General features: G+C 38.6%; 1 protein-coding gene across 4 annotated transcripts in view; it reads right to left on the reverse strand.

Moving 5' to 3' along the window:
• Atp7a (ATPase copper transporting alpha) overlaps positions 1–15,131 on the reverse strand; it is an 87,148-nt gene that overhangs the window by 33,916 nt on the left and 38,101 nt on the right. For all 4 annotated transcript variants that reach the window (XM_028771437.1, XM_028771435.1, XM_028771434.1 and 1 more), the window contains 2 exons: positions 1,313–1,802; positions 88–813 (listed from right to left, as the gene is read on the reverse strand). In XM_028771437.1, coding sequence (XP_028627270.1) covers positions 88–813; positions 1,313–1,718 — 1,132 coding nt within the window. In that variant the 5' untranslated portion in view covers positions 1,719–1,802. The remainder of the gene's footprint in view (positions 1–87; positions 814–1,312; positions 1,803–15,131) is intronic.

A 15,131-nucleotide genomic window follows, 5' to 3' on the forward strand; every position in this document is an offset into this window, starting at 1 on the left:
AATCATTTCTTGTTGCTAAAAGCCAAATGAAGAAACAAACTAGGAATACAAAAATGTTAAAGATAGCAAAGAAAAAGTGATGATTACCTGGCAAGACAGCATCAAATCCCATGTCTTCAATTGCTTCTCGTAAGGTTTCTGGAGAGGTTAGTAGAGGATCATATTCAATAGTCCCGGTGCTATTTGCGAGGGAAACGCAGATGGATTTTACACCTGGCTTTTTCGATATTACACCCTCTATAGACTGCACACAAGAATTACAAGTCATGCCATTAATGTTTATCACTACTTCTTGGGTCAGAGGCTGGCTGACTATGTTCAAAGGCATCTTTTGAAGAGATGAGCTGGAGGGAGAGCTGGAGGTACTTTCAACTTCACTTGGAATACTAACTCTGTATTGCCCTGGTGAAACGGCCTCTATTGCTTTTCTCAGCATTTCTGGAGTGACTAAGCTTGCATTGTACTTTACAATGGCTGACCTATTCTCTAAAGAAACTACTATACTGCTTACATACTGGAGTGTAGATAAAGCACTTTCAATATTTGACACACATGATTTACAATGCATGCCCTCTATGATGAATGTGGTTGTTGAATCACTGGGATATGATGGGCTCTTTTGCTGAGATCCTTCTGATGATTTGACCGGTGTGTTCTTCAGGCGCTCAACATCAATGGCTCCCAATTTGAGGTACTTCGGCTGTTTTTTTATGAAGGCTGGGAAACCCACAGCTTCAATCTGCTTCCTTATTTCTTCTGCTGTGATCAGATGAGGTTGATAAACAATAGTAGCTTCTTGGTTGTCTAGGGACACTAATTAAGAAACAGAAACATATTTAAGTTAGTTATTCCTGGTCCATTTCAGAGTCAATTGCTCTTTTTCACTCTTCTCAATGCTTTTCCTAAGATACTGTTGCACTTTTCAGAAGATGGGATTGACATACTTTGGAAACAAGCAAAATGGCCACTGCTCCTATGGTCTCCATGTTTCTACATCACTCCAGTCCAAATATATTAGAGATAAAATATACCCAAGGCAGGCTGTACAGGAAGCCTGAACTCCACAAATCACTACCACAGTGCCTTTCCTGCTAAACTAAAGTTCAACTCAAATAACCTTTCATTATAATCATTAACCTCACTGGCATTAATCCTGGGAATATGCTATGCCTCTAACTTCAATGAAGCAGGAAGCAATTCTAGGCCCACGGATTTGAAACTCATGCTTGGGAAGAAAGCAAAAGTTTAAAGATCAAAACAAAGAATAGCTTTACAAAACGAGCAACAAAAAAAAAGACACTTGATAAATTACCTTTAATGCGCTGAACACCTTGCAGTTTTCCAACTTTTCCTTCAATGGTGCTAGTACATGAATGGCAGGTCATCCCTTCCACTTTCATCTTCAGCATGACTTCCCCTGCCTGAGGCGTGCTATGCTCTTCACAAGTTCCTGACTTTTTCTCCTGAGTTCCCATATCTAAACTGAGGTCTGGGACAAGCTCCACAATCTGACTGGCACTCACCACAGATGGGATTATGGTGACTACTGCACTTCTTTGCTGAGGGGAAATCTTAACACCAGTCACACCCTTGGTCTTGAGCAATGTACTTTGGATATGGTCCCAAGGCAGAACCAGTGGAGCAGTAACAGTCAGAAACACGGTATTGGTTAAGACAGGGAGAGGGTTAGCATTGTGGAGAAGAGCATCAAAGCCCATGTCATCGATAGCTTCTTGGAGGGTCTTTGGAGTCTGAAGTTTCGGGTCATAAATAATGGTTGCACTTTTTTCTTCTAGTGAAACCTTTGGGAAAGAAATTTCAGAAGTTAGTTTAACTCAGCTGTATGACATAGGAATTAAGACTATCAATCATCAAGAACCAAGCCCTCTTGAGCCATTTCACATTCCAATGCCTACATCTAGACACTTAGTTCATATACTGGCCTTCTCTGGTAAGTGTAGCTCTCACTTCTCATCAAAAACGTTTCTTTTCTGCAGCAGATGGAGACTATTACAGAAATCCACAACTGGTCAAAATGAGTACCATGAGGTCCTCATCCACAACTGATACATCTATAATACAAATCCTACACCTAAAGCTCAGGGAACATTGCATATGAGTGGGCAAAATCTTTAGAGCCAAAGGACCAGCATCTGTGAAACCACTGCAAGATGGTTGCCTAAACAAGACCTGCACAATGACAATATCAGTTGACATATCAGTGTGGATGGAAGAAATCTCACGGGGCCCTACCTAGCCTAAATGGAGAGATACAGCCAGCTAATTGTTACAGAGAGATGGAGGATCAGTCTTCTCAAGGGATGGTGGTCATTCCTAAACATATGAATAATACTAAAAGGACTGAGCAGGAAGTATATATGTGTGTAAGGGTGGTTCTAATGCTAAGGTCCTGTTCCCCAATTGGTTCTTGATCTATCAGTAAAGAAGCCATGGGCCAATTGCTGGGTGGAAAAAATAGGCGGGACTTCTGGGTCCCCACAGGCAAGAAAGACAGACACAAGGGGAGGAGACAGAGAGAGGGAGAGGGAGAGGGAGAGGGAGAGGGAGAGGGAGAGGGAGAGAGAGAGAGAGAGAGGAAGGAAGAGAGTGTTCACCATGTTTCTGAGGGAGAAAAAGTGACCAGCCATGTGAGATCTCAAATGGAGTGGCCACAGGCCGCTCCTACAAGTGAGTGCTCAGTGGTGTTGAGCAGGGACTAGATATAACTGTGCAACTAAGTTGAGGGCAGGTGGAGAGATGCAGAGCTAAGATTATTGATAAGGGTACACTTCTCCAGATGGAAGATAAGTAGTGTCCAGCAATTGTGCCAAAAAGGCAAGTTGAAATTGAACAACTGTGTGTGTCTGTGTTTTTCATCCGTGGTTGCAATATTCTCTGGGTGGGGGCTGGTAGTGCAGTCTGCTCCTGGAGCTTAGGCAGGGTAGCTAAAGCTACATGCAACGTGTATGTGTGTGAAAACATGTAGCAACAATAATTAAAGAAGAGGGCATAAATTTGAGAGAAGTATAGGGGGACATAGGAGGAAATGGCGAGGGGAAAGAAAGGGATAGAAATGAGATAAATTCCAAAATATCAAAATCTCAACAAAACAAATTTTAAAAATAAAATGAATTTTAGGAAGAGAATATCAATCAACACTCAAAAATGAAATAAATAACAGCACTAGAAAATAGTGGTTTCTCAGTGAAGTTTTCATTTTTGCTACTCTCACTGGAAAGACACACAAAATGTCTTGTCTTCCTATAAGAGCAATGTGTGGGCTCCATGTGGTACCAGTCAGGCCTATGAATGTACACTAACAAGTACATGCTAGAACTTCACAAGAAAATATAGACTATATTTTCCTAACATATCTAGTCATCAGTTATTGCAATGTGTCATATTATTCATATTTAAAAAGTTATACAGAAAATGAGACTACTATAGAAAATGAAAGTTAGAGCTGGAGAAATGGCTCAATACTTAAAAACATCCGCTATGTAATCATGAGGACCAGAATTCATATCCCAGCATCATATCCCAACAATCCATGCTTTAGCTCAGAGTGGGACAGAGACAAGAGGATTGTTGGGGCTTGCTGGCTTCCATAGCTGAGAAAAATGTAAGAAGAAATTTCCCCCAAAAGGGAAAGGGAGAAGGTGATAGATGAGGATACTAGAAGCTCACTTCTGTCCTTTGAGGATCCATGAGCCCTCACACCCGTGTATATAAATAAACAACCCTTTTAAAATATAAAATACAAGGTAATAAGGATGAAAGTATGGCTCATTGGTAGAGTGAATGCTTTGCATTCACAAGGCCCTGTATACTTCCCAGTACCAACCCACAAACACAGGAGTAGGGGAAGGATGTGCCCTATTATCTTCCAGGGTTTTTATAAGTAGGAAAGTTCTTTGTAGCACAAATGAGTTATAAAATAAATGTAAACAAGGAACAGCTAATATTTACCAAGCATTTGTTATATGTGCTAGGAAATGGGATTCTTAGGACCCAACGCTGAACATGACACACTCACATGGATCAACACTGGGACAGAGAATATAGAGAAGGTAGTTAACCATTAATCCCTGAGACTACAGCTCAAAAAAGGTCCCTTAGAAAAAATAATATGTACTAAAAGACAAATGGATTCATGATATGAGGAAACTGCAGACAAATGGAAGCACAAATGTAGAAAAGTGTGATAGCCTGGGGATGAAAGAAGTGTTCTATTATGAGTTCTTATGTCAATAATAAATAGTTTGTACTTTACCTTAGTGGTAATAGAGTGCCATGAAAAAGTTACACAGGAAGAAGGTATGAGATCTGTATTTTGGATAAGAACTATTGCAGAAGCAGTATAGAAGAAGATGGGGTGACTGGAGAAATATTAACTAGGATGCTACTCCAACTGCAAGAATAGCATAATACATCCGCTGAATTAAGACATGGGCAGGAGAAAAAAGGGAACAGAGGCAGTCCTAAGACATGCTTAGCCAATACAGATAGAGATATGGATAAATGATAAGGACACTGAGTAGGATGACTTAGTTTTCTAGTTTGGGCCAGCCGGCAGATGGTAGTGGTGTTAAATGGTATGAAAGAGAAGGGAAACAAGAGGTACTTAGAAGATTAGAAGGAAAGGGTAGGTAATCTCCTTTTAAATTCTCTGTGATAATTGTACAGTTAAATATTCTGTTTAATTTTTTCCTTTAGATTTTAAAAAATGTGTTTGGGTGTTTTGTCTACATGTGTATCTGTGCAAAATGTATATGTAGTATCAAAAGAAACCAGAACAGGTCACAGTATCCCATAAAACAGGCGTGTCAGGTAGTTGTTAGACATCTTGTAGGTTCTGGGCATCCAACCCACACATTCTGGAAGAACAGACCATGCTCTTAACTATGTCATCTCTCTAGCTCCCTTTGCATATGCTAATAAACTTAATTTTCTTATTTCTTCCTTTATCTTTGTAACTGATAACAATGCATTTGATAAACATTTGAAATATGGATAGGCAATGGTGGTGCACACCTTTAATCCCAGCACTCAGGAGGCAGAGGCAGAGGCAGGCAGATCTCCAAGTTAAAGGCCAACCTGGTCTACAGAGTTAGTTCCAAGATAGCCAAGGCTACACAGAGAAACCCTGTCTCAAAAAAACAAATAAAGATTGAAATGTGATCATGGCACAGAGGTTCCTGCGGCTCAGATAACTATAATTGACTAGCTTTATTTTTTAAGTTTTAGAAGAGAGCACTAGCATAAATGATTCAAAATAGAAATGGAAAAATAATTTACATTGGTTTTAGATTATATCATATAACATTTTCCATGAAAAAGCAGAGAAATAAAAGCTATGCATGATGATGGACTCCTGTTATTCCTGTATTCAGGAAGATAAGGTAGGAACATTGTGAGTTCAAGGTCAGCATGGGCTGTAGTGCAAATTATAGTCCAGCCTGGACCAAAAGTAAGACCTTGCCTTAAAAGACAACATACAGGGTCTAGAAAGATGACTAAGAGCACTGACTCCTCTTTCAGAAAACAGGGATTCCATTCCCAGCAACATATTGCAGCTAACAACCATCTGTAACTCCAGTTCCACAATCATCTAGACTCAGCATGATCTTCTTGCCTCCATGGGCACTACACATGTACATGGTGCACAGATACACATGGAGGCAAAACACCTATATATAGAAAATAAAAATAAATAAAGCTTGGGGCTGGAAAGATGGCTCAGTAAGAGTATTTGCTACTCTTGCAGAGGACCCTGGTTCAATCCTCCATCACCCACGTGGCAGCTCACAACCTTATTTGTAACTCTAGTACCAGGGCCTCCAATGCTCTCTGAAGGCATAAAACTACATGCAGGAAAAACACCCATACATATAAAATAATAAAAAATTAAAACAAATTATTTTTTCAAATTATAGTTTATAGACATATAGCTTTTTAAAAGATACAATATAATGAATGGTAGCCACTATCGATGCAGTTCCTCATGTTATTAAATAGATTTCTTTTACTCTCACTCATCTGAGGCCCATGACATTCTAATTAAGGAAACAAATATGAGTGTAGCATAGTAGTATATTTTCTTAGTCTGTGCAAGGACCTCTGGTAATCTTGAGTGTTGCAAAGAAAAGGCTTTAAGGTAATTTAAACAGTCTAGCTAAAGGGGAAGTGGGAGAATAGAACACTGGTTGTCAGGGCTTATGTGTAAGTACAGGGAGATTTCAGGAATGGTGGCACTTTGCTGCCTAATGCTGCTGCTGGTGCTGCTGGTGTTTAATGAATCTGTACATGCATTTCTGAGAGCCGTTACATGGGGCAGAAACATTCAGGGGCGGAAACATTCAGGAGTAAACTCCTACATTAAGATACCTTCAAATAGTTATCTTCTTTTCAGCTAAAACTTTATGATACAAACTGGACATGCCCAGAAGCATTCATTGTCCTAATCTTTTGAACATGTGCTCCACTATCTTAGGCTAAGCATGACACAAACTTCGTCTATTATCTTTTCTTCTCCTTCTCCTCCTCCTCCTCCTCTTCCTCCTCCTCCTCCTCCTTCTCCTTTTTTGGTTTTTCGAGACAGGGTTTCACTGTGTAGCCCTGGCTATCCTGGAACTTAATCTGTAGACCAGGCTGGCCTCGAACTCAGAAATCCGCCTGCCTCTGCCTCCCAAGTGCTGGGATTAAAGGCGTGCACCACCACTGCCCGGCTATTATCTTTCCTTCTTAAATTATGACCTTAAACTGAATACAGTCAGGAATGTGCTGCTTAACTGAGCATGCTCAACAATGGGCCAGCTCCTACATGAAAATATGTAGGATTCCTGAATAAAAGAAAAAAAAGCCCCAAGCTTCCTTGGTAACAGGCAAGCACTGCTTTGGGAACAATACTGCAATCACCTTCACTGCTGCAGGTAATAAGTCTTTCTCCATGCCCTTATGTTTCAGCTGTACTTGTTTTAGTTTTTATACTCGCCAAGACGGGGACCTATTCTATTTGGTGACATTAACATTCACAAAAATAAAAAATGCCTAGAATTCTGATTTTAATGCAAAAATGAGAAAAAATTTAAAGGAAAAAATCCTAATTATTATACACCTAAAAAAAGTCAAGATTATTAAATGGCAATATGTTTATATAGGGTGTAACTATGGCTCCTGTTTACTCCAAGCTCACAATCATCCCTCCTCAACCTTCTGAATGCAGACAGATATGTGCTACCACATCTGGTTCTACATGAATTTTTTTAAAGTAAGAAATTCAAGTAAGGTTAAAAATCCCATAACTGCACTTTACTCCCTACAAGTGAAGAACTCATAATGGCTAGTGCCTGTGATACCAGCGAGGCATATATAAAACGCTTCCCTCACTGCTGAAGACTCTTTCACAACCCTAAGGTGGGGACCACTGCATATTTAAAAGTACTAACTTAAATGATTCTTTTTCTTTTGAAGTTTCAATATATCATAGCCGATATGTCTTTTTAAATGTTTTGTAACCTATTTTGCTTATGTGGGGGGTTAAGCCCATATAGCAAGTTTGAGGCCAGCTTGGGCTTGATGAAACCCTATCTCAAACAACAATAATAAATAAAAAGTAATATTTCCCAGTATTCATAGTGCAGATGAAGAAGACACAACCTAATTTAGTTACTTCTATTTCTATGTTTTAAAGCTAGATAGTCATGCTTAGCACAGATCACTTTGGGGTATGACAACAAAGAGACTTTAGGAACCCAAAGTTTCAAAGGAAGCAAAACCTCCTTTTGAGAAAAAGGTCACACAATAGCTCAGAATCATCACAGGACAGTTCTTAGTGCCAAAACCTTGGGTCCTAAGTTGGCATTTATTTACCTAGCACATATTTACTGAGTGTCCATTATGCGCCTGGCATTGTACTGACTGCTAGAGACAATGGTGAGGCAAAGCAGGCAAGGCTGTGGAGAGCTGGAAATTGCTGGAAGCATTGTGATTCTAGGCCTGAGCAGCTCTCCTTTCATATACTCCTCTCGTCCCTAAATCACCTCCTCCAATGCCACACACTGTGCCAAAGTTACTACAGAATTTTGTATTAGGAAACAATGCTGTTGTTTTCATTTTCAGAGAAACTATTTTCCATTATGTCGCATCCCTTTGAGTGTAATCAGAACAGCCTAGGAAGCACTAGAGACAGAGGAGTATAAACTGGTTAGAAGGAAGTAGTGGGTGAGAACAAAGGAAAGCAAACTAATAGGACTCTGTGATCTTAACAACAACAGGTGCAGTGGCACCTGCCTGCGGACAGAAGGAGCACAGCTCCACGGTCATCTACTACGCGTCACCTTTGATGCTACACCACCACCACCACCACAATGTAGAGAGGGTGGTAATTATCCATATAATTTCTATTAGTGCCTATAACTTTGTAAGTCTCTTGAAGTGTTGAACATGAAATTTAGACTAGGAATGGTGGCTCATACCTGCAACTTCAACACTTAAGAGGCTAAAGAGGAAAGATCAGTGCAATGCAAGTTTGAGGCCAACCTGGAATATACAGTGAGTTCCAGGTCAGCTGGGGCTACATAGTAGGACCTTACCTAGAAAGAAAAGAAACAAAGAAACAAAGAAAGAAGGGAGGGAAGAAATTCAGATGTAGTACACTTTTCTACATACAATTTCTATATAAACTGTATGTTCTATTCTGAGACAATATAAAAAGTAAAAATCTTAGAAAAACCATCCCATCTCTTCAGTTTCCTGAATATACCACACAAATATTCCTTTTTAGCTCTATTGTTCTATAAAAGCTTAAAACTGTGCCAGAAAGATGGCTTAGTGGATAAAGGTACTTACCACCAAGTATGACAACTCAAGATTGAGTCCCAGAACATATATTATGAAAGAAGAGAACCAAATCCAACAACTTGTCTTCTAATCTCCACACATGAGTATCTGTCTCTCATATGCATGCACACACACAAACAGCAAGTATTTAACTGATTCCACCAATCAAAATAAAGCTTACAACTATTAAGTCAATTATGAGCCTGCAAAAGGCAATTCTTAGAACTAAGGCAATAATTCAAAAACAATCTAAAACTTCAAATATTTTAAGATGAGACAAAGATTTCATAGATTTGTAAAAAAAAATAAACTGTACTTTTCACAAAGTAAGCTATGTGTAAATTGAATAATTTGTCAAATCTCATTCTAATAGATTTCAATTGCTTCAAAAATATACAACAAATGCATGTTATTCATGTAAAAATCCAAATGCAGCAGTAAAAAAGAGAAATATACCACTTCCCTGCTGCTAGGTTTTATCTTGGAATTGACTTTCCTTTGATCTTTGGACTAGATTTCAGAACCTAAGCTTCTTTGAATAACTGACATTGTCTTTGTGGATGCATGATTACTCATTAATATTTATTTTTAAGATTTATTTGTTTTTATTTTATGTGACTGTTGGCCTGGCATTGTATGTGTGTGTTTCATATGCATGGCTGATGTCCAGAGTCCACAAGAGGGCATGAAATTTTCTGAACCTGGAGTTACAGATGGTTGTGAACAGCCATATGGGTGCTGGGAACTGAACTCTGGTCCTCTACAAGGACAGAAAGCTCTACAGTTCCTATTCACCAATATTTATAATAATCAGAATGTTGTTTTATCCTAATTTATAGTGTTGTAAGAGGGCATCAGTTTGAAAAACAATCAATGCACATGCTCCCTTTTAACAAAAACCTTAAGTAATCCTAAGAGGAACAAAGAACGTGTCTATTGAACCACAGGAGGACTTTAGTTAACTGCTAGCACTAGATCCTTTTCCAGTATGTGCATGGTGTATAGTGCATATGTATTTATGTGTTCCCACTTGTGAGAGCACACGTTTTCAGGTACATGTACTGCCACTGCCATCCTCCATCACTCGCCACTTCATTTTACGCCCACCTGGAATTTACCTGGGTGCAAGGGATCCAAATTCTGGTCCTCTGGTTCTCCTGCTTGTGCAGCAAACACTTATGCACTGAACAATCTCCCCAGTTCCCCAGGAGATCACTGTTAAGGGCTACTCTATATAAGGGAGTAAGCTACACTTCCATGAGTAAAGGGGGAACATCCTCTAAAAGTTAGCATTCTAAGTTTCAGGTTAATAAGGCATTAACCTTTGTAGCCATTCAATTCTTCTATCTAACAAAATTTGATTTTACATTCCCACTTCACAAAAGCCAAACAATCACAGAGAAAGATCTTCACATTATCTGCCCATGTTATGTTTCCCTTGAACAGACCACTGGGGTAATTCAATTAAACTTCAGGTTAATCCCTTTAAAGTCTACTGTGATAGCTCTAGCAGGAAAAATAAGAATATTACACTCAATAACAATACAATTTTAGACAAAATTCCCAAGATGAATTTAAACGCTAAAGCTAAAAAGGTAAATAGTGTCATTCCATTTATTTCAGAATTAGAGACTTCCTGGCTCCCCACTCTCTTTGAGTTAAAGCTTCAATGTCTTCTACTGATTCAATAAAGCAGCCTTATTCATTTCAACATCGCGGCTTTATTGCTTCACTCCCAACACTAGCAAGGGCTCCTTGCCTAAATCTCAATTTTGTTTTCCAAAACCTGCTTTTAAAATTGGCTGCACAGAAGCTGTGGATAGAGTCCAGTGCTAGAGTATTTGTCTTGTATGTCTACGGCCCTGCATCATTTACACATAAAAAGACACTGGCAACATAGTATAACCTCAAAAGTTATGATCCAGAAAATTTAAACCTTTTAATTCTTTAAAAAGTGATTAGTATTTGTATATTGCCATATTGAACTACATTCTGACTACAAATTATTTCTGGACAAAGGCAATTTTATAAATGGTACCTAGGAAGAAACAAATCCCCTTTTGAGGGCCTCTGAGACAAACAATTGGAGGCACCTTCTATATGGAAAAAAAAAGCCCATAAAACTACAAATAGCAAATTAAGTAGTTTGAATATAAAACAAAAATTACAAGTTACATTGGACCATTGAGGTACAAGCCTGTAATCCCAACACTCAGAGGCAAAGGGATCAAGAGTTGAAGGCCAGCCTGAGCCAAACAGCAAGACTGTCACGCACTTACATGCACAAAGAAACTACAAGTTACAAACTTCTTTTAAATCTTTTTTTTTTACTACATGTGTGTGAGAGTGAATGTGAGAGTAACAGAGCAAGCAAGAGAAAGAGCACAAACTATCAACTTTCCAGAGATAAAGGTTTAGTTAGATAAGGTGATGCACATCTGTAATCCTAGCACTGGAAAGAAAGCAGCGCGTGCACCTCTAAGGCTTGGAGGCTAGTCTATATTGAGAGCTCCAGAACATCTCTACATAGTGAGAGTCAGTCAAACACACACAAAAGTGTCATAAACTTCCATAAAACTAACGTTTTAATTAATGATATTTGAAACATCTCTATAATCAAGTTTCTTTACCTATACTTTCAACTACACAGTTATTTGGTGCTGGTGATTTCATAAAATCATTTTCTGTATAGAAAAATAATTCCATTTTTCCTGCAGACTGAATGGTAGTTTCCTCTGTCTGTTCTACAATGCTGATGATAGAATGCTGGACCTACCCTTAAGCATCACTAGTCCTAGAATATTTGTTCAGCCATTGTTGGAAAGGTCCTTTCCAGTATTACAATTAAGCATTCAGTTTTTATAGCTGTTGGCAAGTTGGAGGAAAGTCTTGAGTTTCTTTCACACATAAACTATAAGATTTCAGGGCGTTTCATAATTCCTTGTGCAGTGACTAATCTTATATACCCTCTGAGGGAATGCTATTCTTTTATATTTTTATAAAAAAACTTATGTACAATTATGTAAATTTATATAAAATTATGCTTTCTTTCAGGCCTGGCATCTACATGCTAAGATCCTGGGGGAGGCAGCATAATCGATGGAGAGCCATTCTTATATACCATAATTCCTAATAAAAACTTCACTAGGGCTGGAGAGACGGCTCAGTGGTTAAGAGCACTGACTGCACTTCCAGAGGTCCTGAGTTCAAATCCCAGCAACCACATGGTGGCTCACAACCATCTGTAATGAGATCTGATGCCCTCTTCTGGTGTGTCTGAAGACAGCTACAGTGTATTCATATATAATAAATAAATAAATCTTTAAAAAAAAACCTTCACTAAACAAACCAAACCAAGAGCCAACCACCCAAAGCCAAATAGCCTAGTAAGATTAAACTACGCATAGCTCCAACTCGACCACCCCAACCTTAGATTGTCCAAATGCTCATATATACTTCAACCATTCAGCACAAAGGGAATCTTTGTTAAGAGGGAGAGGTAAAGTGGAAAGGACAGTAGTCTATTAAAAGACAGTTAAAAATTGCTTTTGCAAACTGTATAAACCATGACTGTGGGCGTAGTAGAACATATTTACAATCCCTGCCCTTACAAGACAGAGGCAAGCTCAAATCCTGCCTTGGCTACACAAAAAGAACCTATATCACTTCTTAGCCTTTTGGCTAAATTCCAACATAAAAGCAAAATAAGTCAGGCAAAGTGAAGCAAGTATACAGAAGGTCATGAGTTCAAAGCCAGCTTGGGTTATAGTGAAGCCCAGTCTCAAAGAAAGCAAACAAAACACATATTCATATGAACATATCTGAGACTTTCCAGAGTCTTAGAGGGAAGTTAATGCAGACAGAAGTTCTGAAACTAAAGTTTCATTAACTTCACAATAAATCTCTGAGTCTTAAGGCTTAATAGTAAAATATTTTTTCAAAGGAAAGGGAAAAAAGGTCACAATGTATCCTATTTAATAAAAAGCTTTTGACAGAGCCCGAGGAGAGGTAAAGCTGGAAAAGGCTGCTGTGTTCAGGTTCAGCAATCAAATTACAAATGTGCCCTGGAAAGTGCAGCCTTCAGTATCCGACACTAGGATTCATATAAATCCCAAAGTGTTTTCATATTACAGCTCCATTCTTCTGCCTTTACTGTTTCATCAAGATGTACTTACATTTGCCTGACTTTAAACAGACCTTATTGAAGTGGAAATAGGGGTTTTACATCTGAGTGGGGCACACGTAGCCTGTTTTGAGAAACAGCAATGTGTTTGAAAATATTAAAATAGAATCTAGCTTGGGATGGAGGGCTTTCTAGCATACACAAGGCCCAACTTTCATTCTTGAGCACCACAAAAAAGGCTGCCTAACATGGTAGCCTATATCCTCAGTACTTCAGAGTAAGAGAGGAAGATCAAGAATTCAAGGACATCCTCAGCTACAGACTGAGTTTGAGACTTACCTGGTATACTTGAGACTGTGCCTTAAGAAAAAAAGTAAGAGGGGACTGAAGAGCACTGGCTGTTCTTTCAGTGGACCCAGATTCACTTCCCAGTATCACGTTAGGTAGCTCATAACTGCCTGTAATTCCAGTTCCAGCCAACCCAACATCCTCTTTCAGTTTCTTCTAGTACATGTGAGCATGTAGAACACATACATACACTCAGGCACTCATACATAAAACAAAATTAGTGCATAAATATTTTGTTAAGTAGGAGCTAGACCTATAGTTATGTATAGTTACGTATAGTTTTAACAGAAACAAATACTCAATAGAGTTTACTAGACATGGGTTAAAAGTTTAAGTTGTCAGTAGACAGCAAGTAACCAACTTGAAGAAAAATTAGGTAAGCTAGCATCTATGCTTAAATGGCTTTACTGCAATTAGCACAGATACAACTGTAGATTTAGTTTCTGTTCTGGCCTCCTGAACCAGAGCTACCTTAACTCAGGTGGAGTTAAAACCGTTCATTTACGAATAAACCTAGTAGATGTGTCATACATATTACTTACTGAAATGAACTCATTTTAAAGCTTTAAGCCTGAAAGATGCAGACTTTCCTTGCTTATCATCTACCCTAAATGACAAACCAGGAAGCATTCATCTAATTTGATAAAGCTCTATAATTCATAAATATCATATAAACATTTTTTTTACAAATTTGGCTATTTGGGGAGATAAGTGTATTTAGGAAACTTGTAGCATAGGAAATAAATGAGTACCCCTCACCTCTCAGCTTTTCCAACTGGCTCTCTTGCCAAACAACATAAAAGCTAGCCATACTAATCCTTTCTGGGTTGTTGGTAAGAAGTAGATGAATCAGGCCAAGGGAGAAAATTAATAACCTTTAAAAATCTATATCTGAGGCATGTGAAGATGGCAAGTACATGCCTAGATGTTCACATGGATACCTCTGGGAAGAAAACTTCAGGCAACACAAATCAAAAGAGTGAAGCTTAAACACAGCTGTCTGCTTAGCCTTGGCTGATCAAAATCAAGACAGCAGGACACTGCTTCCCTCTAGGCAAGTACTAAACTGAGCCCACAGTTTGTTCCATCTGCTCTAACCAAGAGTAGGAAAGAGATGAAGAAAAGTATCTACAAATTCCTACTTGGAAAAGAGAAGCCAAACTGCACATGAATACTCTTACGATTCTTGAGTTAAAGAAATTCAAAGAGAATCATGATGTGTCATTTAGTCAATGTTTTGTAATCAAAACAAAGTGAATATATCAGTCTGTTCAAGATGCTGGGAAGAATCATGACCAAGAATATTATATAGACAATAAAGTATAAATCCTGTATTTCTCTGAAAAACCAAAAACCATCTGACATCTCTGGCGAGTAGTTAAAGATTTAGGTAATGCAGAGACCAATTAAGTATATAATCTATGGATACACAAAACTTCTAGATCCAATGTAATATGCTCATAAAAAGAAAATCTAGTGAATCCTCAATTTTAAATTATGTGCTAAATCGGGTATATATTTGGACAAAGCTCCCTTTAAAATATTACAATCTGGAAACTTATACCTGTGATACTAGCACCCCGGAGGGTAAGGCAAGAGGGCTGCCACAAGTATGAGGCCAGCTTCAGCTACGCACTGTGGCCACATCATGAGACCCCATCTCAAAAACATCTGCCCTTAGTAGTATATCTAAGAATGCAATATCTGCATGTGGATCTCAACTGCTCACAGGAAAAGCATTCTGGGATTGAAGCAAGCTGATCAAATTCCAAAGTGGCATTTACTTTCCAACAGCATTATAATGAGCATTTTCTAAAAG

Source organism: Grammomys surdaster, unplaced genomic scaffold (assembly GCF_004785775.1).
Source record: "Grammomys surdaster isolate TR1022 unplaced genomic scaffold, NIH_TR_1.0 207, whole genome shotgun sequence".
Lineage (NCBI taxonomy): Eukaryota > Metazoa > Chordata > Mammalia > Rodentia > Muridae > Grammomys > Grammomys surdaster.